Here is a 27,500-nt window from a genome sequence, read left to right as displayed (position 1 = left end):
TCTGGCATTAGGGTAAAATCTATTAAGCCTCTCTCCTTGAAGTCAATGGGTTAAACAAAACAGTCTCATCTACTGCCTGTCATGTGACATCTATCAGAAAAAGGGAAAAACATGAAAAAGTCCCAGCATAACTTGCAATTCAAAAGTAAAATCTGTTTACATTCAAGGACTAACTCTGGCAAATTAGATTTAGTTCTGTCCAAATTGTTAAGCTTTAAATTGAGCAGATCCAAAGGTTTTCATTCATCCTATTTGCCAGTACTTGGCATTTCTCAAGAACTGGATGATGCTATCACTGCGCATGTGTGGAGTTATGAAGAACTATGGCACATAGAGTTTTCCAAGAAATCTCTCCCACTTTCCCAAGTGATTTTAACATAAAAAAACTCACAGAAAAAGGCAAAATGCTCAGATTTGCTTGTGGACTCATAAACAGCAAAACAAAAAGGCAAAGTTGCAGACTAGCCACTGGGTTCTCATACAGCTGGAGCTTACCCTGCAGGCCTTGGTTGTTCAAAAAGTGGATAACACTATCCACTGGGTAAATCACTATCTAGTGGGATAAACACTACCAAAACCTATAACTCAATTATTGAGTTATCCACTGGATAGTGCTATCCACCCTTCAAACAACTGGGGCCAGGTTTCTGTAGTGTGAAGCAAACAAGAGTATTGCTACCACTCTCTGGACGGAGTGGTAGTCCATGCAGGGTAACCCCTGGAAGTACATGAATGTTGCCAGTATCCATTTAAATACTTCAGTGAAAAGAAACAGCACGGAGCAAAGTTCTTTGTCTAAGGAAACAGTGACAGAGCAAGGCCTAGAAACAGTCACCTCAGGAGTGGGAATCTAGTGACCTAACCACCACATTACTTCACCTCAGTTTGAATGTTCCTACAGAAATGAGGAAATGGAAAAATCTTTTCACATATTGAAACCATTGAAAAGTGAGCAATCCACTGTAAAAGTTACATGTAAGTAGCCTTAAAACAAGTTACACTGAACTGCATTTTAGTTCATTACATGAATGTTTGAAAACTGAAGACAATTTCACTGATTGAAGGCCAAGTGAGACAATGACACTAAGTATACGGTCCTCTTGGAAGCACTGCAACTCCAACACCACCTTGATGCATACCCATGGATGCCACAGGAGTCCACCGATTTGCCAGTGCATCAAAACATTCTACTGTGTTTAGGTTAGAAAGGCCATCATACCCTCCAACAGCATACAGTCTTCCTCCTAAGGTGACAACAGCAACCCTACTCCGTCGTGTATTCATTGGGGCAGTGAATGACCACTGTCCAGTTTCAGGATCAAAGCATTCTACAGTGTTGAGGAAAGCACTCCCATTGTATCCTCCACATACATATATTCGACCATTCAAGGTGGCCACACCCACTCGACATCTGCGCTCTCCCATAGAAGGAGATGGAGACCACTTGTCGGACTGTGCATCATATACCTCCACTGTGTTGAATATGGACAACCCATTGTGACCACCAATAGCATAGATCTTCCCATTCAGCTCTGTTACACCTGCAGCACTTCGCAGTGTTCCCATTGGGGTAAGGAAACTCCACATGTTGGTACTAGGAGTGTAGCATTCAACTGTGCTCAAAGAAATATGGCCATCATAACCACCCACAACATAAATCTTTCCGTTTAGCACAACTGCACCAAGGGCGCTACGGCGCGTATTCATCGGTGTAATGGCTTTCCAGGCCTTCAACTGTGGATCATAGCATTCAACAGTACTGAGCCTTTTATGCCCATCGAATCCTCCCAGGGCATACAGCTTGTTATCAAGTACAGTCACACCAACTCGAGTACGCAATGTACTCATTGGTAGCCCCGGCATCCACTGTTTCATCAAAGTGTCATATGTTTCTACCGTGCTAAGAGCCTCTCCAGAAGATGTAAGGCCACCAATGGCATAAATTAAGCCTGCTGCTTCACTACATCTCCTGGGTTTAGTGCGAATGGACTGCAACTTGTATCTACGTTCGGGCATGAGGTGATAGTCCTTAGCTTCGTCAACTAAATCACGACAACTCAAATTGCTTTTGATTAGCTCATCAGCAGACACCTGCTCGCACAGAAACTGTGGACTTATTAGCGCAAGTCTGACGTTTTTCAACAGTTCTGGTAAAAAATCCTTTCTTTCGTCTTCATCTCTTCTAATCCATGCGGACACTGCCTCAAAGACTTCTTCTTCTGTTCGGACATTTAACTCTTCTCGCGAAATCATTTCAACAACTTTTTCTGGGGCGAGAGCCAAAAACTCTTCACTTCTAGCAACTTCGGAGAAATTCTTAACAGCAAAGACATCGGCTGCTTTTACTAGATCCACGCAGGAGTACGTGTCTGCAAAAGAACGAATGCCTAGACAGTTTGTGGGATGAAGGACACGATGAAGAAATTCCACGCAAGCTTGCTTCACGCTTGCTAATTGTAACAGGCTGGAGGCGCTTAGTAGATTCTGTACATTGCCAACATTTATCTCTATCCGTCCGGTGTAGCAGAAATTAACCAAATCTTCTAACGCCGAAAATTCCACGTCAAACAAGGTGACTTTATCTTCATGACTTTCTTTTAAGTCACCGGTAAACATAGCATTAAAATAACTGCTTGCAGCCGCCAGAACGACGCGGTGAGATTTTAACTGGTCATCGCCAACACGAAGCTCAATATCACAGAGCTTTTCCTCTTTTCGGAGTCTGTGGAGTTCCGAGAAGACTTGTGTTGGAAATTCAGGCACGCAAAGCAACAGACTCTCCTCTGACGCCATATTTGATTTCTGTGTCGGTCATGAATTGGTCACGTGATACCTAACAGGTGTTTGTTGCCCCAAATACTGGTTTTCTAGCCTGCGTGGCCGGCATAATCGGGGAAGGGGAAGGGGAGCGACGCCGGCCACGCAGGCTACTGGTTTTCTGGCCATCTCGCACTGCAGCCATCTTGCGAAAAAAATGGCTTGTCTGTCACTCTGCTTGGCGAGCCATAGTAATTTCAACAATAATACTTTCCACGTAACATTCTCGATTATCCAAAACACACCATGGTTTTTAAACCTACATAAGCTTAATTTCAACAGCTTTCAAAACTATCAACAAAGTTTAGTTGAGAAATTTGGAACGGGCTTTTTTCAAATTCTGATTTAACTAAATTATTTCAAGATTTCAAGCACCTCAACACATTTTTTCATTTTGATTTACTTACCACTGGTTGTTCAAAAAAAAAAAAGAAAGAAAACCAACAGTGCATCAGTTAGAGCAATTTTCAATTGAGTGTTTAAAGTAATTAGCGAATTGCTTTGGTTTTGCATTACTTCACTCCGTGATTGGTTCAAAGTTCTCGTGCCATTTTTTCAACCAATTAGAAGTGAAACCAAAACCAATCGCGCTTTGTGACGGCTATGTGTAATTACTTAGAAGTAAAAGTAATTGCTTTGGTTTTGGTTTTATGACACTCATTTGAAAAGGGCTCTACAAAAGTCTGCAAATGATTCAGTAACTTGCAAACACTGAAGACAGTAAACAAGCCAAGTAAAGTTGCTGTTTGCAGGGACATTCAATAATGGCTAGTACAAGAAGTGTAATAAGGAAAGTATAAGTTTATATATTCCCTCACAGTCAGCTGTACTAGCTTTTCATTACTACCAATTTACATGAAAAAATTTCTCCATTCTGTTTGGCAGTTTCCAGGTAACACAGTGCATGAAAGAGGTACAATCATGTAATTCAGTGCAAAAAGATCTGAATGGTCAATGATGAAAGAAAGTCTCAAATGGCCAATCAAATATGAGCCCCAGACGGCACAATCTTTGTGTGATTGCGTGATATGTGTGCATTCAGTTCTGATAAATCAGGGGTTGATCCAGGAACAGATCTGTTTACCTGATGTGAACATTTTTATTAATGCAAAACATAAACAAAGTCAAAATGGCAGCCTAACCCATCTGGACTTTTGTCAGAGTATATACTTTGATTCTTTCAATTCCCCCCTTTAGAATATTCCTAGAACCGCCACTGTAAATAATAACATATAATGATAATCTCATCTCGAAATTTTTTCATGTATATTATCAAGAAGTAATCTCATGAATTTTTCCCTGTGCAATTTGAAAAAAAATATGCCTTCAAATTTTGTCGCTTATTTCTTCCAAATTGCACTCAAAATCATGTGATTACCTGTACTGATAATGAACATGAGTTTTATTTATCTCTGTGTATTTCTTAAATAAAAATTAATGAAAATGTAAATTCAATCCACTTCAACAATATTTATTTTGTTCTGGCAGTTATCAGTTCTTCTTTTTGGCTTCGACTTTCACAGACTTTAGTTTGCCCTTCCTCTCCTGGCGAAACTTTGCTTTCCGTTTTTCCAGCCTCTTTTTTCTTTGTACCCCATGGCCTCCTCCACCACAGGTGACTTCAACATTTATTTTTCTTCCAGCTAAAACACTGTGATGCAGGTTTAAAGCTTTCTGTAAAACAAGAATAACAAAACGAAAATGATCTGTCTTCTATAATATACAAAGTTACCTTCAGCATAATAAAGATATTTACTGCAAGCAGATCAAGCCTGGCAATTGATAAATCCTCTCCTGCAGTTAATACCTTAACTGTGGACTTCACAGAAAGTCTAGGGGCCTGTTTCTCGAAAGTCCCGAAACTTTACAGACCATTTTCGGGTGTCACAATTCCCTTTGTATCTCAAGAACAGAGAGGATTTGAGTCGTCAAACTTCACAGTCACTTTTCTTTTTGTTACCTTGAAAACATGTTAAAAGATCTGCTTTCCAAATCAAGCGGCTGGCACTTTCACAAATGGCTTTTCGGGCCCAAAAAGTTTTCGGGACTTTCGAGAAACGGGCCCCAGGCCCCAGTTGTTTGAAAGGTGGATAGTGCTATCCACTGGATAAATCACTCTCCACTGGATACCTCAACTTGATAGTGTTATCCACCTTTTGAACAAATGGGGCCAGTAGTGTTCTATTTGACTAGCAGATGTTCCTTTTCTGTAGCCTTAATATGCATAAGGGCACTCAAGTTGACAAGAAATGCGATGTGTGAGGGAAGAAGGCCACTTACCAAAAGATAACAAATTGTTCATTTATCATTAAAATGTTTGATGAATTCCACAATATTGGAATAATATTACTGCCTCATGACATTGTACCATAATAGTTATCTTTTGGAATAGCAATGTAGACATCTGAGTGTGACTTGAAATTAAATTAACCCATGTAAGAGACAGCCATACTTAACTAACCCAGTAACTGTGCTTGTTTTTGAATTCAAGGAATCCACAGCCTTTTGATTCTCCTGTTCTCTTTGTCATCAGTCTAAACTGTTTGATGTTATCTTAAATTTAAACACAAGGTTAAAGATTTCATTAACTCACATTTGTTATTGTTTGAATCAGTTTCTTACAACAATAGTGCTATATTTATATAAAAACAAACCTTAGGGATCCTCACACTTATCAAGAAAATTGAAGCAATATTATTGTCTATATAGACACCTGACCATGACATCTGCCATGGGATGGATATTTTAATAACCCTTTGACGTCCAAACGGCCAGACTTAGTATTTTACTGTGTCTAACGCCAGACGATTTTATTCGTCAATGGGGAACCCCAGGGAGTCAATGGGTTAATCCAGGGGAAAATCTGCGATCGCCAACACACAGAAGCAGACACATGCATGAATGCTTATTCATTTCAGTATCTACAAACAGCTACTTCTCACAAGTTGTCCTTCTATCCTAGAACAATGGAATTCTCTCTCCCTGTTGACATGTTTTCTCAGTCCATAAATGTATCCCTTTTCTTCTCCATTCTCCAGTTGTGTAGTTTAATTAACACCCTGACAACTGAAAAATAATCTCCTAAAGCAGCCCCCATTAACGAGTAAACTTTTCTCAGTGGCGTGAGACAGCTTCATAGCTCAGTTGATAGCATTGCACCAGCATCACAGAGGTCACGGGTTCAAATACTGTTGAAGACACCTGAAATTTTCTGCTGAAATTTTCTGGTGCTATAAAAAAAAAATAATGGCTTAAATTGTCCACATCCAGAGCAAGGGTCATTTCTCTCTAACTTTCATCTTAGCCACACTTCAAATACAAACATTTTGTTTTTGTTTTTTTTTGAAGTAAAAAACGTTCCCTGGTTAAAAAGGTTAAAATATAAGCTTTCCGCTATCAGTTTATAGCCTTTAACGAATGAAAAAAGTTAGCGCACGGATGGAAATATTGAGCTGTATGGGTTTAAAGGTGCAAGTCTTAATCTTTTTCAAGAATACCTCTCTGATAGAACTCAGGTTACAGTTCTAAACAAAGTAAATTCTGAAACTAGTTTCATCATTGTGGTGTGCTTCAAGGCTCAATCCTGAACCTCAAAATCAGCAAAAATTTGTGATGATGAAGAATAAAGCAGCTTCTATTTCCAAAAATGATGGAATTACTTTGTGATAAATAACCTCAAAGAGGAGAGTGAATTTCTTTTTGACTTCGCAGAAACCTCAACCTCAAGAGTTGGACGATTGTGATCTTTGTGTTGAATTCGCACATTTCTTGACAAACTTTATAACACAAGTACTTAAAAGAAAACAAAAAATTAAAAATAAATAAAAAAACCTAGTGTCTTGCTATCATTTTGACACAGATATATCCCTTGTTTCGCGAGTAACACGCAAGTTAGCTAATGATCACAAAAGACCACTGATTTCGATGCCACTTGTGGTGAAAAAGAAAGTTGCAAGGGAACTTGCAAATGATCAACATGTCAGCCTTGATGCCAATGTTTCTTGATCCCCTTTTATTTTCTTCAATATTTCCGGGTTTAGTATTTCACTAGTAACCACATGTCTTGTCAGGGGGCTATTTTACCTAAGACATCTTCCATGGTATTATAATATACTGTACCAAAACAACATTGTGTACTATTAGAGCTACATATTACACAAAGACAACTTGAATCTCCTGGAAAACAAAAAGCAGCTCAGTTTAACAGTTATGGAATAAAGTGCTGTGTTACTGCACTACCACATATTTATTATTATCTCATTTATATTATTATTTGGATGTACAAGCATGTTCCTGTAGATTACCAGTAAAAGAGTGAGGACAATGTGCAAGCTAGTGAGCCACGGCTGCAAGTCATGGCTACGAGTCATGGCTACGAGTCATGTGAGCCAACATGGCGAGCCATGCAAATCAGCATGCGAGACACACAGCTATTGAAAGCTAACCATTTTAAAATGGGTGCTAAGACTTTACAACTGTTTATAAGAGCTATTTGAAATGGCTGCTTAGACTTAAATGTAAATTCACATGGCTCACATGACTCGCAGATTGTCCAGCCCCCAGTAAAGCATGGAGTGCAATTTGGCGATTTTACAACGTTAAAATCTACACTTCAGACCTAATGGTATACTTGGTTCTAAAAATAGTAATAATTTCATTCATGTTACTGTTAAAATGTTGATGGCCTGGTGTGGGACTGAATAAGTGCTACACCAATGATAGTCATGATGTTCTGTACTATTAGCATAACTGATACAAGATACCTTTGCCAGTACATCTAAAATGTGATATGACATCTTCCTCCTTTACTGTAAATGGTAAATTACCTAACAATAATAAATAATTAAGGTGAGCTAGTGAAAAAAACATCAAGTACTGCAGACTTTCTTTGCAAAATGAGAAAACAAGACATCACTTGGATATGCATGTACTCTTTCCTGAAAAAAAAAAAAATTGGAAGGGGAAGGGAAGGAAGCACTGGTAAGAAGGAAGGCCTGCAATGACGCTATTGTTTTTCCCATTCAACCCCCTAATTAATTAATATGCATACATAATAAAGGCAGCTGCAAAATCTCTAAAACTGTCAAACGACATCAATTGAAATTAAAATGCTCGCAGTAAAATTGCTCCACGCAGGAATGTCATTTAAGGCAACTTTTTCCCAAATTATCTCATGGTCAGGAGCAGAGCGAAACAAAACGCATTTGCCCGAAAAAGAGCAATCACCTTTCAACAACGTGTGTGGAGTTCAAGAAAGGAGTTTACTGAAGAAATACGGCTCAACTAATCTTATGTGAATTTGTTCACACAATTGCTGAAGAAGGAATTGGTTGGTGTTGTACTGGTCGAACGACTAAGAAATGTGGCTGGAATCAATATTCCAGAAAATACTCCAAAACTTGTTTGTAATGTATGTGTAAGGAAAATTAAATTTTCAAATTTCTATCCAAACGCTTTGCATCAGATCAAAAAGAGAACGTTGGTGGCGAGATCGATTTTAGATTATTTACTTCAAAATTTGCTTGAAAATAGCCTGACTTTGAAATCAACCAATCTGAGGAGGGGATTACATGTACATGTACCTGTAGGTTGGTGACGGACACAAATTTAATTTCTAGCCAATCACGATTTTTACGCACAGAAAATGAGCACAAAAAATGGGGAAAAAACAAAAGCGTCCTTGCAGGCATCCCCTTCCCTTCTTCCTTGTGAGACCTCCTCGTTCTTTCACCGGCTCACCCTTCAAATGGCCGCCACGCAGGCTACTAGAAGACTTGACACTGATAAAGTTCACTATAAGTTCATTATAAGTTAAATATTGAGTTGAGTGAAAATTTAAAGCCATATTATAATAAACTATTACATAATAATTTATTATTTTTAATGATGAATCCTTTCTGAAAAATATGGCTCTTTGGCCTTTCTGTTCACACAAGAGTACAAGTTACAGAAAGATCTTTTTTTAAAGAATAACGAGGTAACATAAGATTTACCAATAAAAAGTATGTATCTTTTTCTCTTTTTGCTGATTTCAACTGTCTTGTTACTTTCCTCTTGTTCACTTGGTTCTGAAGTTGCAACAGCTTTGATAAATTTTGTTTCCTCTTTTTTTGTTAATGGTTTCCCAGGTTTCTCTGAAATAAAAAATGGTACAAATTCTTCATTAAAGCTGACAGTAGAAAGGAAAAAAAAGAATATTATAGTAGAATGTACTTAAGAAACCTGTGTTGTGGTGAAATATATTTCCACAGTATTCAATTTTTCAAGTTAGCATGTGCATTGGATTTGGAGTGAAAAGCAGGCCCCAGTTGTTCAAACGATGGATAGCGCTATCCACCGGATAAATCACTATCCAGCGGACAAACACTAGCAAAACCAATTGAGTTATCCAGTGGATAGTGATTTATCAGGCGGATAGCACTATCCATCGTTGGAACAACTGGGGCCAGATCAGAATAATTATGGTGTATGTATGATAAGATTGTAAAAAAAACTTTAAAATAAAATTGTTTTGAGCTCTTCAGTGATGAAGGATTGTTGTTTTGTCTACACTTGAAGACACAAGGTAAGGGATCGTGAGCTGGGCTCATTGTTTAAGACTAGATACTGTTACAAGCCTCTATTTATTCTACATGTAGTATACCATTTTATTGTGATTGAAAACATGTTAAATGTACTTTCAAAATACTAAATTATTTGTAACAACTGCACCTGATTTCATTTTCATCTTTTTGTTTTTAGGTGCATGTTTGGACCGCCACCTGAAAACATACATTTTGTAAAACATCATAATAAATATGTCGACATGGCAGTCATGGTCTGATACCATTAGCATTGCTCAGACAAGCATACAAAAAAAATGATGACAATAGTATTAATACTAATCATCATCATCATTATCATCATCAAGCTTTTGAGATAAAGCAAGTTTGGAATTGAATAGAGTAGAGGTTATTCCAGTTGTTAATAATTTGTTGGATCTCAAAGATTGGTACAGAAATCAGTAATGAGTTGCTGTAAAAGACTGTACTCTTGGTAAAAGCCAGAATCTCAGAACTTTAGGCGTTGAATCTCCAAGCTCCGGGAGGGAGCTGAGATATGACATGAAATACCCAGCAAGGTGATAAAAGAACAATATTATAGCAATAATATTATTGTTATTATATTTTGAGGAAAGCGGTAAAATCATGATGAAACTGCACTCAGGGCAGTAGACCACTAGCTGGTTCTGAGGAATAGGGATTGAAAAATAACTGATGGCAATAAATGAGGACAGGAAGCAGCCATCTTTCGATAAACACTACTCATGATGGCCAGTTTCGTAGGGCTACACAGGAAGTCAGTGAAGCAAGTTCATGGGAGCGGCTTAAAAGAGGATGTCTCAAAAAGGAGACAGGAAGGAATGCCCATGGCAGTACATAATCAAGTACATGTAGAAGGAACAAATTGCATGTACATCAAGGCAAGGATTGAAGAACAAGGAATCCCTCCAGCATGTAAATTTTATATCACGTGGGGAGAGAGAGCAAATGGTGAGCCTTATACGATATTTATTTGCAGAATGTAAGATGTTACATGTATCTCAACACCAGTATCTACTTTGGAGTTATGACAAAGTTCCCCAAGTCATCCACAAGCAACTTTGTGAGAATTTGAACCAAAAGAGAGAGGGAAGATCTGGTATGATCAAAATCTGGTTCTAGTTTTGGAATCACAGAAGGGGAAATTGCACTGAGACTTCACCACACAGACAGACTGCTGAATCAACCATAATTATATATGTAACTGGCATGATCTTGTCATACTGAACAAAGATGACAGATCAAGCTTCATAGTCGCTGACAGTTGACAGTAGAGTTAAAAACGAGGAGAACAGAAACATTGAGAAGTACCAAGATCTAAAGAAGGAGATATCAGTAACAGAGAAGTGCAGAACTGTCAAAGTCACACAACTAGTAATAATAATGGCACACTGCAAACACTCCCAAAGGGCTACAATGTATGAGAAGTGGCTGCCTGTCTTGGAAATGGTAATCTGTTAGAAGTTATACCAAGGGTTGTTCTATGATTTTAATGGGACATGGTTTTTCAGTGAGTGATTAAGGAAAGTTCTAGGTCCATTGATCAGCCATTTTTCTGTGGCTTAACTAAAAAAGCTCCAAGTGAAAGTACCATCCCAGGAAGCGGCTTGATGGTAAAGATTATTGGCTGTAATTTTGTTGACTGATTATGACTCATATTATTCCTTCCTTTTACGTGCCAGAATGGCTTAGTTCTTAAAACAAAGTTCATATGTATTCACGACATAAATAAAGTTTGTACATAATTTACAGTCCAGAAAAAGTCAAGTTCACAAATACCACACCAGATCTTCTTCAGCTGGTAATTTTTATTGGAAATACTCTCAACTAAATCATTGAAAATATTCTTTTGCTAGCATCAGGGCAAAAATTTAGAACAGTATACCTAAGAATTATCTATGATGAAATGGTATATGAAATGAATCATATATGAACTGCGGATATGAAATCAAGTGAAGCTATGATCTTTGCAGTTATGAACGCAATTTTTACAATTGCGTAGAGAAAATTACACAATTGTAAAAAATGCGTTCATAACTGCGAAGATCATAGCTGCACTTGACCTAAGAATTATCTATTACTACTCTATCTTTAATTAAAGATGGGATAGTTATGTTGATATAGACCCCCTTATTAATCAAATTAAACATGGAACATGTTAATTCAATGTAATTTCGTATTAATTACTTATTTACATGAATATTTATTTTTTGTATTATTACTACAGTTCTCTCTCTCTTTCCTTGTGTATTGCCATAAAATGTCTTGTATGTGTAAGTATAATTTGTGACATGCATGTGTGTAGCATCCCACCACTGCCTGCCTTGAATAGCCTTTGCCAAACAGGTCACAGGTCATCGCCTTGCCAATACAGAAACAAGCCTAACCGTTTACCATTGCTAACATTAGGCCTACAAACTTTTGTTTAGGCCTAATTAGGCCTACATGTAAGGTTAGCTACAATAAATGCTTTATAGGATACCATCTGTGTTGGTAAAACAATGACCTGTGACTTGTGTTTCGTACCTGCCGTTGCTAAATGTAGATAGTGTGTTTGTGTGATTTATTGCTTTATCGTTAATAAAGTTGAATTAAGAGTTTAGGCACAGATTTCCAGCCTTTGGTGTCTCGTTGCGCCCGCGCTATTCCCACCACCAACGGTTGGAAATCTGAGCCTTATAATTTACAGTTTGAAAACAACGTCAACTTACTCAATTCTTTTCCGTTTCCTCGCCGTTAAGCCCTTTTCTTCTTTAGCTAATTCCATCTGCAAGTTAATGAACTAAATTCTAGTGACTATAGTTACTGAATCACATGAGTCCAAGAAACATGAAGAAACTCACATCGTCGTCAGCCATATTGGAAGGGAGAGAATGGTAACTACACGTATCCCAAGAATCCATTTGGGAAAGGTATATGGAGGATGGCCTTATGATGAGCCTGATCAGTAGACGGACACGGGGAAAAAGCCGTGGATGGATCGTGAATTTGACGTTCTAGGACAGTACCGCGCCATAGCAGCAAAGTTGAAGAGGCGTTTCCTCAAAAAGCCCAATGTATCTGAAGCAAGTGGGCAGTTTGGTTCACTTGCGAAAGAACTGAAACGGCAAGACTGTCCTCACTATGCTGGTTTCTGTAGTTTGGCTAAAGCAAGGTGTGAAAATACATTGTGTAATGCGACAGGCGAAGTTGAGGCGCTTACGGAAGCGGCAAGATTGTTTTTGCAAGCGGAGAAAAGTTGTGTTGAACTCAGGTGTCCGTCTTTTGAGGAACACTTGACGGAAGCGATACATCTGTTCAATCAGGCAATCAAGACACATTGTGCTCAAGGGAATTCCGCCTTGGGAGCTTGTTTGTGTCTAGAAATTGGTGATGCTTTGAGATACATGAACCGGCCCCACGAAGCAATGGTTCATTACCAACACGCAGCAGAATTGCAACATCAGACTCCAATAGATGCATTGCAGTCCATGACATTAGTAGCTTCATGCAAAATTGACACAGGTTTGTTTACCTCAGACAGACAAGTTTCTTAAATATGGAATATTTGAAATAATTTGAATTTTTGTGTCACGTGCTGCCTCAAGAAAAACATTGCAACCCCAATATATTGTAGCTAGATCTTACTAAACCAGCTTGTGTTTATTTTACCAGGTGATTTTGATGGAGCCTTGTCTGTACTTACTGAGATGGCTTACTTTGCTGAAGAACGAGGGAATGCAGGACGGCCACAAGGAAAGCTACAAGGCCCTTATCAAGAGATCTTAGCACATTGTGAAATTGGACGTGTTCTGCTGTTGATGTTACTTCAGCCAACATCACAGCGCATTCGTCCCCAGCATGCTCAGGTACTTGATAAGTACTCTGAGGGAAATGTAGGTGGGGACCCTGTGAACTACATGAACAAGGACCTTTTTCTTTTGCTTCAGTCTGTGGTTATGGTTTGTCAGGACAATGACGTTGATGCACTGACAGAACTAGAGAAAGAATTATGGACTTACTTAGACCCAGAACAACAACATTTACTTCATTTGATCACTCAAAAATTATCAACCAAGGGAAAATAATACTGTAGGCACCTTGAGCAGTAAAGTGTTGTGTTATGGAATCAAGGTGCTCCAGTAAGACTGGTCTGAGGTCGGAAACTCAAAAAAGGAGATAACCAACCCAATGAGTCAAGTGAAAGATTTCAGAGCATACAGTTCTTTGTGGGCCATTTATTTTTTCATGTCAAACTCTGTCAATACTCATGAGGAAGGGTTCTTTCAAAGTTTGCAGTCAGAAGAGGGTTCAGCACAGGCTTCTTCAACGCCATACCCCACCAATCTTTTTCACTCCATCTCACCATCCTGCCTGCAATGAGCATTTTCATCTCAATCCTGCATGATTGATCTTTGTTGAAAAAAGTGATTTTTTTTTTTAAATCATAGTGGTACTTTAGCAAGGCTCAAACCAGTTTGAGCACTTTCAACAAACAGTACTACCAGTATTTGGAAGCATTGAACCTACCCAACTTTTATGTTATGGTACCAAATAAAACACCAATAATTGCTTAACAAGATGCACTCATTAAGGTGATGTGATAGATTACCGTGGCAACAAAAGACCATCTAAAATCGCTCTCTATTTAGTTTGCAAAGTTAGAAAAATTTCTCTAGAGTGGGTTCAGAGCCACTTTAAGTGAAGGTGGCTATGAATCATCTCCAGATAATTTTTTATAACTTTGCGGAGTTTGCCATGGAAACCTATTCATTGCATTAATGAGTGCATCATCTTAATCCATTGACATCCATGTTTAAATTCAATAATCAATTTCATATGAATTCCAAGGCATGAAGTTAAGATCTCTTCATCATAGGTTCGATAATATGAAATTGCTGAAAATCGAGGGTTTTTTGGAAGAAATATAGACATTGATTTACAGTTTCAATTTGTAAAAAAAATTTAAGTCCATCCAATTTTGTAATAGCCCCGAAAACGCAGTGTCATGATTAGTGACCATGAAAACTTTGCTTGTGTTTTCTCAGCTTTAAAACATTGCCTAAGAGTTCACCTTTACAAAGCGACAACTCAAATAGCTTTCGTCTGATTCAGCTTAAATTTTCAGGACTATTTCAATACAGTTAGAAAATGGGTGTCAGTGTTTTGACTTTATACTATTCTTTGGCATCCTAGGGGTATTTGAGGTGTTGATGGGTTAAGAAAATTTCGGAGGAATTTAAAATCCCTTGTAGCTTAACCCGTTGACTCTAAGGGGTTCCCCATTGAGGAGTAAAATAGTCTGGCATTAGACAGAGTAAAATACAAAGTTTGGACGTCAAAGGGTTAAGCATCAAAAATAGGACTACCAGTTTTTGCTTTGAGAACCTAACTCACAAAAACAGCATTCTAACAAAGTACTTTTTTGGATTCAAAACTACATTCAGGGAGCATTACCATGTTTTGTTTTATTCTCATAGCATAAATACTTGTGAAATAGTGTGCATTCACATGTTTTAACAGGCCTTTGATTTGTTCACAAAAAATTTTGGCCAAGCCAGATGGGTCCTGGTGACTAATGACTTTAACCCATTGGCTCTGGAGGTTCCCCATTGACAAGTAGAATTCGACTTGTCACACGGCGACCATATTGTCCGGGGAGACCAAAAAAGCTTTGTTTTACCACACCAAGCCTCGCAGTGGAAACCATGGGGGTGAGGCTTGGCATGGTAAAACAAAGCTTTTTTGGTCTCCAAGGACAATATGGCCACCGTGTGACAAGGGTGAATCGTTAGACAGAGTAAAGTACTAAGTCAGACCGGTTTGTGTGTTAAAGAAGTCAAGAATGTAATTCCATTCTGAATTGTCAGAACATTCACTAGATTCCTTTCATCATTCTATAAATGTTAAAGGGCGCTATATAAGTAAATAATCAATAAAGGGTAATTATATTCCGACATTTCTATGAAGACTTTATAAAAAAGCATTAGATTTTCAACAAGACATCTTCCACTTTTGCACATTTCTTTCTGAAGTAGTCTCCTTTGGTCACGCAGATCTCCTCCCCAAAGAGCGTTGCGTGACCACCCTAATAACGGCTGCGAAGGAGACTATTTCTGAAGAGATGTGAACAAGTTTCATCTTTGACGTCATTAGTTACCAGGACCCAACTGGCTCCGCCAATTTTTTTTTGGCGTGTAAATCAAACGCCCGCTATAAAGAAAAATGTTTTTAAGTATCACACTCCAGACATTTCAACGAAAAGTTTAAAAAATGGGGAAAAAGTAAGCATCATAGGGACTTTAAGATAGTTTATTCATCCTTTTTTATAGTATGGCTTCCTAAAGTTGATATCAATGAAAATATAACATTTGCAAAATCATTGTAAAACTGCAATCCTTTTGCAATGTTTGTAAATCTGTCAATCTTGCATTCAGCTTTTCTTATATTACGAGGTGTCTGGGCATCGTTTTAGCCCATTTTGAAGCAAATTCTTTTCTAGGGGTCCGGTGACTCATAATGTCAGCAAACTGGCCATGATCCCTTTTTAACCCTTCAATAGGCCACTTCAGAATGCCATAATACTCTTTGTTTGTCCTCCCAAATTTTGCATGAGCATTGTTTTCGTTTTCTTTTGGGACCAATGAAGAGAAACTGGAAACAATGCTTATGCAAAATTTGGGGGGGACAGACAAAGATTATTATGGTATTTTCCAAAGTGGCCTATATACTTACCACTAATTTAATGTGTTTTAGGGTTAGATTGGCTCTTAAACTCAAATCTGAATTGCTGTCTTCAGAACAGTCTTTATTTCAAAATAAATCATCCATCTATACCGGTACTTTTTTTTTTTTCAAATTAAGCGAAAAAGTGAAAAAAATCATGAAAAATGTGTCATTTATTGGCCCTCTACTGAGCATGTAAAACAGTGAGAGTCCCTCTTGAGTATCATCCCCATTGAAGTGAAAGGTCTGTCCTAACTACATGTACAAGTTTTATGAATTTGGGTAGCTTGGGAATGCACGAATTCATGCAGAGGTACAAAGCAATACAATCTGCATTTACTCGCCCTTTCCATTATTTAGAACTGGAACCATTTCTTTAATGCATGCAAGTTGCTTTATTAAGTGCATACCAGACAACCTGTCTGTACTTTATCTTTATTTTTTTTTTATGTTCCCTATTACTATGTCCCCAAATGAAAATACTTACAACAAACCACCCTTTTAACAAAAGTCATTAACATGACAAGTTTATTTCTTATAGGGAATATGAATATTGTTTATGAACAAGATGAACAACATGCCAAAACTATTGAACACACAGATGCACACAGCTTGACAGTAGCTGGTTCTGTTCACCCAGAGGTGCTATCCTGAGTCATCCGCATTTGACTTTGACTGATTGGGCACTATTAGTAATTACATTTTGTCTACGTTGATGTTGATTCTTTAACTCTCAAGGTCAGGTAACCCTGCAACAAAATGACATGGAATTGTCAAAAGTTACATATTCGTTTTGAAAAGACAGCATTTTGAATTTCCAAATTGTCACCTTGTGTAACACCATGATACAAAGCTATTTGGTTGAAAAAAATGTCTACACCTATGAAACTCAGAAGTTTGAGCATTTCAAGTATATTAGGAGATATGTTCATACAAATGCATGTATTTTTATCTCATGAGCAAAAAGTATGCACCTTTCATTGCAAAGTGAACTCCAGATGTTCTTGTTGATTTCTGGCAGCCATATTGGTGTACAACGGTGGTACACAAACACTGCAGCTTCATACAAAACTCTATAAATCAAGTGATCCTCGCAGTTACACAATGTATGAATGCAATTTTAGCAATTGCATAAAAAAAAATTACTAAAATTGCATTTATAACTGCAAGGATCATAGCTTCACTTGATTTCATACCTGAAGATTTGTATGATTCATTTCACGTAACATTCGTTCCTTTAAAATTCTATAAAGTTGCATGAAATGCTTCGACAAATAGCTCAGAAACAATGTACCACACAGACCTGAGAATTGGAGAAGTGATTTGTCAGCACAGCTTTTTTCAAAAAGAGGTTTCGATTTTATTTCTTTGTTGCATGACAGTGAAAACGATCGATAGAATGTCGTGGGATAATCAAATTTTCCTTGCCCTGTGACAACTTAAAGGCTTGATTGGCCTAAAATTATATGCATGTTGTTTATGATTAATCTGATCAATATAAACCTTCATCATCACTGTCATCCGAGTTGACATCTCCAGGATCAAAGTCCTAAAAATTTTGAGAAATAATGTCAGTAACACAGATAACAAGTAAACTAAATCTGGGTTTAGGGATATTTAGTAAAAATCCCACAAGAGACTTGTGCTTTTTATGGTTCTAAATTACATGTATGCATCACTTTTCACTACCACACTGGTGGCCAATCAGTCTGATGACTATTGCATACAGGGATTTTTCTCTTCAAATGTGCTAGAATCCAGGAATGTTCTTGAGCTAATGCAATTTTTATCTACCATTTTCTACTTTAATAAAATTAATAACGTCACTTCATGACTCATTACCTGACCACCAGCTCCACCCATCTGATTCATCATCTAATAATCAAGAAAAATTAATATTCTGACTGATTAAATGAGCTCAGGGGGTGGGGAGGGTGTTGCAGAGATGGAAGGGAATAGCACTCACACACAGACATTCAAAAAACCACTTCTGTTCACCGGCCACTTGCCCTCTATTTAAATCAACCAATCAGCATTGACTAATGTGTTGTAGATAGCCAATCACATGCTGTGAAAGAATGCCATACAAAACAAGAGCCTCTGATTGGTATGTAATTCACAAATGGAAGTGGCTTTTCGCTTCAGCAAACTTTCGTAGGGGGCATGCATGACCAAGCCCTAAGAACATCTGCATACATGTAGAAGGCTACAACTACTCTTCAGCTTCAAGACACAGAGTATAAGTGGTTTGCAACCCATCTCTGGAGAGTAAGGTAACAAAGGTGAAATGTAAAAATACTGGTGGATGAAGAGAAGAAACTAATGCGAGATATTTCTTTCATCCGCCAACATAGCAGAGATGGCGTAGCATGAAACCTAGCTATTAGTCACCGTCATATATCAAAACAATAAGGTTGGAAGAATTCCCTCAGGATTAAAAAAAGCAACCTATCCAAACATTTGATAATAAGAATGCCAAGAATGTACAGCCCTGTTTCTTTTTCTCTTAGTTTTAAGAAAAAAATATCCTTGATCATTTGGCTTCATCTTTGAGAACTAGCACTACACTAAAGACTCGTGTATAAGCCACACCCCCAACTTTCAAGCATGATTTTGCAAAAAAAGAACTCCAGCTAATGTTGTGTATTTGCAGCGATATTAAATAGGTTAATCAACTCTGAAAATACCTTCTAAAAGCTTCTTTTTAATCAATTTCCCTATTCCCTGTGAGCGACAACAGTTGTCTTCATTGCTAAAGCCCACAGTTGAAATGAAAACGATAGAATTTGCAGGAGAACGATGCAAAACGTTTGCTTGGCAACCATGCAGGGATTTAACAAGGGAAGTCTGGACATGGAAACATTCGCTTTCACATCAGCTGTGCGTGGATATCATATTTATCAAGATGTATGGAAGCCACCGATCGGAGAAAAACTTGTTGCTAAACAAGAGTTTAACAAACCCATGGACAAACGCGTGAAAGTAGTGAAGGGCAATGAAACGGACGGCCATTTGCCTCGTGAGTTCTCCAAAATAACGTGGTATTTTCTTGCATGTAGTGGAGAAATCAGTGTTGAGGTGATCGGCCGTAGACGACATTGTAAGCAGCTGTGCGGAGGAATGGAGATTCTACTGCTCAAACAAAGTGCAAATGAAATGCTTGAAAGAACTACTGGTGAGCAAGACTGAAGATGCAAACCTTCTACTGAAAGCAGTGATCAACAACAGGTTTCAATATGTTTAATCGTTAGTTAATGGAGGCTTTCAGTTCAATTTGTGACTCCTACAAGCCTGTTTACTCCCTCTGAAAGCAATGGTCTCATGCATTAGCCACACCCGCGATTCTTGGCCCAAAAGTTAAGCAAAAAGGTGCGGCTTAAACACAAGTCTTTACAGTACATTGGTTCTCAGGTTGCTTTTTTGTCTTTTGTACAAAATCTTCAATGCTGCTTTACTTACAGCTTCAAAGTTATCATCTGCAGTGGTATCTTCTTCTTCTGAGTCATCTTCGTCTCTCCATCTGCTAAAATCTGTATGAAGATAACTAGGCTGCAAAAAATAGAATATTTCAACATTAAGTAAGGATTTCATTATCTACAGTTTTTGGAATCCCATTGACAATATTCATTAATTTTGTTCGTTCACTTAATCGACGTCTGTTTTGACTTTCCTCTGTTCTGTGTAACTGTAGCTTTGAATACCTGTAAAACGGGACGGGCATTGACGGAGGAAGGGGGTTAAGAGGTGTTCACTGAGGGCCACAAGTTTATCAGTAACTCTACTTCAATGGCACGTGCTACCCTCTTAAAATAAGAATCTTTTACAGGAATCTTTTACAGGTAAAAGCGAAGAGATTAACCTCTCTATAATTTTAGTGTCAAGTGCTGTACTGTACTTAAAAAATAACTCTCAAACATTCTTAATAGAAGCATTAATAATAAATGCTTAATAATAATAATAATAATAATAATAATCTTTATTTAAAGAGGGTAACACCTATTACTATAAAAGTATTCTCCCTAGTGGCCCTCCACACATGGAGTTTGGATGCCCAGGATTGTAGGGATTGGAACCACCAACCCCAAAACCAAGTAGGTACAACACCCAAGAGCCTGCCCTAGCCACAAGCCCCGTCCGCAATGCTTGAAAAGACCTTCAGGATGGGACAGCACAGAGCAAAGTGAGCTTGTGGCTAAAGTCACAGCCCCCAGGGGACCAAACCTGAGGCACCCAACCCAGCATGAGAAAAAACAAGTTCCCTACCTGCTAGGCCAGCTGACTGCAGACGTGGGTAACAGAAGCAACTGGAGTGTGGATATAGAGATGCTACCTAGGCATCCTGTGGCAGAACCACTACCTGGAAGGTAACACTGCTGACCCAGCCCAGATAGATGTTGCCACCCACATGAAAGAGGTCTGTCTTTGAGCACTTCACGTGTACCTTAAAACATGCGGGATCCATCAATGCACCAGCCCGACATTGCTAACTGGCAGATGGATGCTAGGGTCAAAAGGCAGAATAGTTGAGAACTTGCCTGCACAAAGGAAACCAAAGAAACCAAGGCAACATGCTGTCCATACACTGTAGCATGATCAACGGTCCCTGAAGTTGAGATCTAAGGAGTGCTGAATGACTTTGAGAATATGAGTAGTAATGGGAAGGGAGATGAACCTTGCACCCATTTTATACCCTTTAGTAGAGGCTGTAGCTGTAGACAATTGACAAGGGGATCAGGCAAACCATTGTCAATGTGAAGGGATTGTACTGCACTGAGGTGTACTGAGGTGCAGTGCAAGTGATTGTTCATCAACAGGCAGAAGAGCCCCATTAGGACTAAGACAGCCATCCCGACAGCAAAAATTGACACAACGATGCTGGGTTGACAAGTAAAAACAACGAGTTGATGGGGCAAGGCCCTGGGTGACAGAAAATAGCATTTCATGGTCAAGTGACTTGCAGCGCTGTCAGGAGATCTGGAGGGAGTGGCAATGGGGATGGCTAGGCTAGTGGGACTAGGTGCTGGAAACGCTGAAATTGAAAGTACAAAAAAGCATCTGCAACTCTGTTAGATTTACCACAAATTGATAAAGCAGTAAAAGAAAAAAGTGTTAAATAATACAACAATACCATTAAGCACATATCTCTGGAAGTACCAGAAGACAGCACTGCCATGTCGCATAAGAATTCAACCCGCCGTGGTGCCCATTGAAGTCCCAACAGGTATGCTACCACAACAATGGCAAACAGTTCCTTGTATGCAATTGACAGGGGTTGCTGCAAGGCTGACCAAGTGCCAACGAGCCACTGGTTATTGAAGATGGTTCCATAACCGAGAGAACCCGAGGCATCAGACGAGACTTGTGAGTCAGGAAGGGGGTCCATTCTGGGGTCAGGAAGAAACCAAGGCCATCCTAGCTTTGGAACTTAAAGAGTTCTCTTAACCAAGTCAAATCAGATGGAATTCCTTAATGGGGTGGTGATCGCACCTGAAACTACACAGCAAGTTGACCATGCAGTGTAGAAATGGCCTATCCTGAGGAGCAATCTTGCAAGCATGGTGGCAGTGCCCAATTAGTGAATCCTGTCACAGCCAATTGCAGAATGCCTTACTGGACCATGTACCTAGCAGGGCAATGATCCTCTCTCTCTCTCTCTTCTCAGGTAATCTAAGTAATGGTGAAGGAAATCGACCCCATAGTAGTGAGTTGCCATCCACTGGACCTTGTCCGCAACAGCTATGAAAATGTAAGGTGCTGAGCGCAGACCAAAGGGGAGAGCCACGTCCACATAGTATTTGTCATGACATGTCATTTCCAGGAGTGGCCGATCCTGGGGATGGATGGCCACACTGCGGTAAGAACTTGCCACATCAAACTATCAAACTTGGCCGTAAGAGTTCCCCGGCCCTGGGTCATAATACCTGCTATAAACAACTATAATATCGCGACTCAGGAATGCTGTCATTAACAATGTGGCTTTCTGGAGATGACAAATGAAGGATTAAACACCATTTACCAAGCTGGTTGCTTTTGGGAATCACCCTGAAATGGCTGATGTGCAAATCTGGAAAAGGCAAAGTAATGAATGGGCCAGCCATCCTACCACACAAGACTTTGGTCAAGAGGTAACCATTGACAACAGATGGGTGATCAAGGGCTGAACGCATGTTGGAGGAAGCTGACTACAAGGATACTGACAAGCTATAGGCCTCGAAACCGATGTGGAAACCCTCCAACAGACTAGTACAAACATAAGCAGCTGCCCTCTGATCCAGATAGTCAAGCACCGTGGCTTGAAAATGGGAAAACTGCAACGGGAAGACTAAATGCACGGGGACAAACCGAAAAAAAAAAAAAGATCAAACTGGAACAGAAATGCTGGGAGTACCAACTGAACCCAAACAAAACAAAGCCTCTGGGCTTGGCAGTCCATGGTCCTGTCAAGACAAACAGGAACATTATTATTCCATAAACACTATTTACAAAAAAAAGCAGTGGGACTTTCCTACTCAGTACCTCCTCTCCTTGGAGTGGGGGAAGGGAGGGAAGTGTGAGTGAACATCCCTGGAGGGCTGAAATGGGAAGCCAACCCTGGGGTAGTCCCCATCGCATGAACTACAGACGTGATGGTAGCAGCATTTCCCCAAAGGGCCAACGACATAGTCCATTGTTCCAAGACATGCAGGAAGGAGTATGGGTGCTGTAGCCCTGGCTAGCTGGCACCATTGGGGACAAGGAGTTTGATGACTGCTGAGTGCTAAGGGTATTGGGGATCACAGATGAAAGGGCCAAGTTCATCCAACACCAATCTGAGGCACGCATTGGCACTGCATCCCTTTAAAAGGTGAGATCATACTCTGGACCAAGACAGACCAGGTGATTGGCGAGCAGTTTGGATGATCAAAAGTTTATATTTGGTAACGTCTGGCCATTGATGAGGGTGGGTTGCACACAATCATCACCATTTGAAAAATTGTGAAGGCCTCAGTCCAAGTTAAAATGTCCTGAATTTCCACCACACAATGCTTTTTCGACACCAGCAACCTGCCATCCAAAACAGTTTGTGGTTCCAATTCAGCCATCTGGAGAGCACTGAGTATACTTGCTCCTAGTCGTTAACTAAGATAATTACATTTAACCCTATCTAGTAAATATCTATCCTTAAAAACACAACAACAACAATAAAAATATTGTTATTGAAACTAAAGTGAACAGTTGTTGTTAATTCTATTCTTGAGTTTTTTTGATAAATGTGACTATTTGTAACAAAGAATCTGGAACCAGAAGAGCACAACCAATAGGTCAGCAGCAGCTTTATCAAAAAGAAAAATCTTACCTTTTTTGCATCTTTTAGTAATCTTGGCCAATAAGGACCCTCCTCTTTTTTCTTGATATTGAAACATATTTCTCGTGCAGTTACATTTTGCTTACATTCCTGCCAACAAATATGGAAAATGATACATTTTCCACATTATAGATTTCAATACACTAGCATGTAATTAACACAGTCATAAGCACTTGCATGTCACATGTGTACCTACATTGTATTCTTTGCATGTACTCAATCAAAACACATGCATTAAATACCGTAAAGACTCGCAGATAAGCCGCACTCGCAGATAAGCCGCACCCCGAGTTTAGCAACTCAAATTTTGGAAAAAAAAGTTTTTCATGAAAAAAACTCGAAAGAAATCCAAAGTCGAGACCATGAAGTGTTCTGTCTTCATCCAAGGCAAACTCACCAACAATGGATCCAAAAATACTTTAAAGTCTTACCCGTAATTTTAGCTCTTAAGTAGAATAAACATCACGATTGATATTATTCTGGTATTTCTTCGCAAGTATTTCTCCATTCAAGGCAGTTTTTCCATAGAATTTTGCACGTAAATTTCCTGGGTAAATTTGTTGTTTTCTTGCATGCACTGTACAAAGCTGTGTAACCAGGCATAATATCGGACAATGGAAGACTGGACACCGAAATTCACAGCACCTTTCCCAAATGGTCTCGCAGATAAGCCGCACCTACGATTTTGATTGCAAATTTTTGGAAAAAAGGTGCGGCTTATCTGCGAGTCTTTGCGGTATTCAGTTTTGGATACATAATGGAATAGTCAACATGATGGCAGTGGGGCTTTCTTTTAGTATTTACATATATTTAGTCTTAGTATTTTCATGGTTAGTGGTTCAAATTGATCAGCAAACATGGCTTGTGATACCCCTGTCCAGAGTTTAAAACAATGGGAGATGAGGAGCACAACATGCTGATGTGCACCAAAGATCAGACTAGCGCATACTCATGTGAGACCAATTTATTGCCAAATTAACTTCTGAAAGATGCAATAAGCAGGTTATTCCAAAATGTAAGGATGAGAAGCAAGATTAACACATAAGGAAGCCAAACCACATGAACCAAAAGCCAAGTGACCCTCTGTTGTGAAAAAAATGGCAAATTGCGAAGACTTCCTTGTATTGGAGGTACTAGCCACTCCTCAGCATGTAGAGTGCACAGGTTTAAATATGCTTGTAAACCAAATCCAATCCTGGCAGACATCGATCCCACAAGAAAAGCAAATCCTCCCTTTGTTCAGCAAGCGAGGTAAGAGGACATTGTAAAGAACTACCACAATGATTTTTCTTAAACCAGGTCACAAAAAAGCCCCATGAACATTGAGTTGGATCCCTCTGTCACACCAGCGCAGCAACAACAAGTTCCGGTGGCAAAATTAGGCAGAGTCGAGAACTGAAAAGGTTCAGCCAAGACATGATCATAGGGCCTGTAACCCAACCTACAAACTGATTATCCGACATTCTGGTGAAAGAATGCTAAAACCTAACCCTAAAATGAACACTTTTTTTTTATCCAAATCAGGCTGCCAACAAGGTGATCAAAAGACCTAGATACACAATACCAAAAATCGAAGAGAAGTTTCTCTGGCAAACAAAAGCCATAGCCTTCACAGTTCTTTAATGTATCAAAAGCATTTCCACCATTGCCATAAAGAAGAATCCTCTCTATTGCTTCCAAAACATGCTGTTTAGAAGCACCTGTCCCTAAGAACTGGAGGAGCATCAGACAGCTAGTGTGAAGTGATTAACATAGCCAATGGCATTTGCATTTATAGGTGTTGTGTCACATCAAAACTTGATGCGGCTTTTGGAGTGATGTAGCAACCAAAACCAGCAACTCAATCTGTTAACACTCCAGTTTAAACACCATCTGTCACATTCATGTGATGTATCCAGAGTGCGTAATTGTGTCCTAGGATGTGCGCGTTTTTCTTTTGGACGCATAGAATATAGAACAAAGGGTCCAACTGAACGCAGAAAAAAAATGTTTATGCAAATTACAAACGCCAGGGAAAACATGAGAATGGTATATTTCAGAAGGAAATTGAACATTCCCATTTCTCACAACAGAGAAATGATAGAGTTCCTTAAATTTCAAGGTAAGCTGCTATTTTCGGATTTTTGTAGTCAAATTATTTCATTTTGTCAACAATTATGTCCAGCTTGAGAAGTTAAGTTTTTAATTCCTGTGTTGCGTGACATGACCTGAGCTGTTTTTTTTAGGCGAGACAATTGGCGACACTTTCAATCTGCCAATGATAATAGGCCTTTTGCAACTAATGATCACATGGTACAAAATCCGCCATGCTGGAGGGCAAGCTCATTATTATTCCCCCACTGGGACATTAAAACAAAGAGACCTAAACTAGTCAAGCTTGACTTGCCTTTGCCATTCACGGGTCAAAAGCTTACCAAACAAAGCCAACCCCAACCAAGCAGATGTACAAATCTTCTTGTAATGTGCCCACACTCTGTCACAGGTTGTTAGAGTTAGGCTTAGAGCCTACTAAGACCGGTTGTTCAAAAGCAGATTAACTTAATCCAGGATTAGCGTTAACTTTTGTTTCACGTTTTCTACTTTTTAGTGAAAGTTTCTTTTGCTTATTTTTGTTTTTCAAGATTGACTTCTTCTAATGAAAAGTTTTGGCGATTATCAGCGTTGAACAGAATTTGGGAGTGGAGAAATAAATTCTTTGGTTAATTTTTAATCTGGGATTAGCATTAATCGGCTTTTGAACAACCCGACCCTGAACAGAGATGACTCTTCATTTCTTTGGCCCAATAGCCAGACATCACCATTTAACCCAGTCACCCCTCAGGGGCCCAGGGATGCTTCTAGTTGATGAATAGCATGTCCTTTTATCTTAGACAGCGTAAAATCTGTTAGTCTCACTCCCATGAGTCAATGCGTTAACACAGCAAAGAATTTAACCCTTTCATAACCATGCATGCTACTGTGATGTTAACCTTCCAGTAACAAGAGGACAACACTGTTTGCTTCACTTCAAACATCTTCAGAAATTCAAGCAGAAACTATATCCAAATAGAGAAAGAATGCTTTGCTGTCATGTGCTGCTAGAGAAATGGCATCATCACTTGTACAGCAAGCATGATATTACTGTCCACTCAGATCACCAACCTTATGAGACCAGCCAAAAAAAACCCAATAAAAAACAAAGGCCACACAACATTCTCCCAACGTAGCTCCAAATGGCCACTACACTGAGACCACATGACCTAGTGTTCGTTTGATCTGGTCGCAAAGTATTTACTACTTAAGTGACCAGTGAACACCAAATTATCACTGAGTTAACAGTTTTCATTATGTCCTCTTTCATGGACTGACAAAATCGACATTATTTTTTTACAGGCCTCCTTTGAGTGTTAATGGGCAACAGGTCTTTAGAAGGTGGGCAAACGAAAAAAAAACCATGGGCAACCAAACAACAAAACTGGTTGCCCAAAGGGAAAATTAGTAAGAAAGTTAGTGTCGAACACTGATGACCTACATGAGCCTGTGCATGTACAAATGAACCGCTGACCGCTAAGCAAACCACTCCATTGTGGACCTACACTGGTGGAAAACCAGCATCTCTTTGTTGTTAACAAGGTTAAATTACATTTAACTACATCTGTAGCATGCCTGTTGTACATGTTTATCTTAAAAAGGAGAATTTTGCAATTTCTATTTTGAAATAATATTTGAGATATGACCGAGGAAAGCCAACTATTAAAAAAACAGTTGGCCTAAAATTAACATTTTCAGGATCTTTCCAAAAATGTTGAGTTTATTACTAAAATTAAATCAATCCACCATTGGTATGATCCTGACTGTCACAAATTTGCACTGAGATGCGTTCCCTCAGTTAGCAAGTAAAATTCCTTTACTTTTAATTCCAGCAGTCAAAAACTGGACCATCAAGCGGAAAAGCGGAAAAGCGAAAGTTGATCTTACCTCGGGGTTCACTTCTTGGTGAAACTTAAGATCCAGTGTATAAGTTTTTTGTTCTTTTCCTCCTTTAGCACTAAAGTTAAATACAAGCGATGTTA

The 27,500-nt window shown here is 39.0% G+C and overlaps 4 protein-coding genes across 4 annotated transcripts in view; 1 reads left to right on the top strand and 3 right to left on the bottom strand.

The window, feature by feature from the left end:
* LOC138043702 (kelch-like protein 18) overlaps positions 1-2,820 on the bottom strand; it is a 3,010-nt gene extending 190 nt beyond the window's left edge. The window contains exon 1 of the mRNA XM_068890111.1: positions 1-2,820. This exon is cut by the window's left edge and continues 190 nt beyond it. Within this exon, the coding sequence (XP_068746212.1) occupies positions 1,084-2,793 (1,710 nt within the window). The 5' untranslated portion in view covers positions 2,794-2,820 and the 3' untranslated portion in view covers positions 1-1,083.
* A 1,451-nt stretch (positions 2,821-4,271) lies between these two features.
* LOC138043720 (uncharacterized) lies at positions 4,272-12,277 on the bottom strand. Its single transcript, XM_068890133.1, has 7 exons — positions 12,242-12,277; positions 12,110-12,165; positions 9,529-9,578; positions 8,811-8,951; positions 7,581-7,643; positions 5,279-5,370; positions 4,272-4,491 (listed from the first exon to the last, which is right to left on the bottom strand). Exons 1-7 carry the CDS (start codon positions 12,254-12,256, stop codon positions 4,309-4,311), a joined length of 600 nt encoding a protein of 199 aa, XP_068746234.1. The 5' UTR covers positions 12,257-12,277; the 3' UTR covers positions 4,272-4,308.
* Positions 12,278-12,298: 21 nt separating this feature from the next.
* Positions 12,299-14,737, top strand: LOC138043711 (40-kDa huntingtin-associated protein-like). The gene is made up of 2 exons (XM_068890122.1): positions 12,299-12,902; positions 13,053-14,737. The coding sequence occupies exons 1-2, from the start codon at positions 12,374-12,376 to the stop codon at positions 13,463-13,465; spliced, it is 942 nt and encodes a 313-aa protein (XP_068746223.1). The 5' UTR covers positions 12,299-12,373; the 3' UTR covers positions 13,466-14,737.
* A 1,786-nt stretch (positions 14,738-16,523) lies between these two features.
* The window catches only part of LOC138043729 (prostaglandin E synthase 3-like), an 11,506-nt gene continuing 529 nt past the window's right edge, over positions 16,524-27,500 (bottom strand). Inside the window, exons 3-8 of the mRNA XM_068890142.1 lie at positions 27,406-27,475; positions 23,440-23,538; positions 19,563-19,652; positions 17,946-17,978; positions 17,607-17,652; positions 16,524-16,852 (exon numbers count right to left, since the gene is read on the bottom strand). Of these exons, the coding sequence (XP_068746243.1) occupies positions 16,830-16,852; positions 17,607-17,652; positions 17,946-17,978; positions 19,563-19,652; positions 23,440-23,538; positions 27,406-27,475 (361 nt within the window). The 3' untranslated portion in view covers positions 16,524-16,829. The remainder of the gene's footprint in view (positions 16,853-17,606; positions 17,653-17,945; positions 17,979-19,562; positions 19,653-23,439; positions 23,539-27,405; positions 27,476-27,500) is intronic.

The sequence above is a fragment of the Montipora capricornis genome, chromosome 1, assembly GCF_036669925.1.
Source record: "Montipora capricornis isolate CH-2021 chromosome 1, ASM3666992v2, whole genome shotgun sequence".
NCBI classification, from domain to species: domain Eukaryota; kingdom Metazoa; phylum Cnidaria; class Anthozoa; order Scleractinia; family Acroporidae; genus Montipora; species Montipora capricornis.
Note: the sequence above shows the minus strand (reverse complement) of the source record. Positions and strands in the feature narration are given on the sequence as shown.

Bases quoted from the DNA above. Each gene is read 5' to 3' on its own strand.
- LOC138043720 (XM_068890133.1), bottom strand. The intron at 9,579-12,109 runs GTAAGTTGACGT...GTATGTTTTCAG, and splicing joins AGGAAACGGAAAAGAATTGA to GTGGCGGTCCAAACATGCAC. The intron at 4,492-5,278 runs GTTAGTTAAGTA...CTTGTTTTACAG, and splicing joins AAAACAAGCACAGTTACTGG to AAAGCTTTAAACCTGCATCA.
- LOC138043711 (XM_068890122.1), top strand. From the start codon at position 12,374: ATGGATCGTGAATTTGACGTTCTAGGACAGTACCGCGCCATAGCAGCA. The intron at 12,903-13,052 runs GTTTGTTTACCT...TTATTTTACCAG, and splicing joins TTCATGCAAAATTGACACAG to GTGATTTTGATGGAGCCTTG.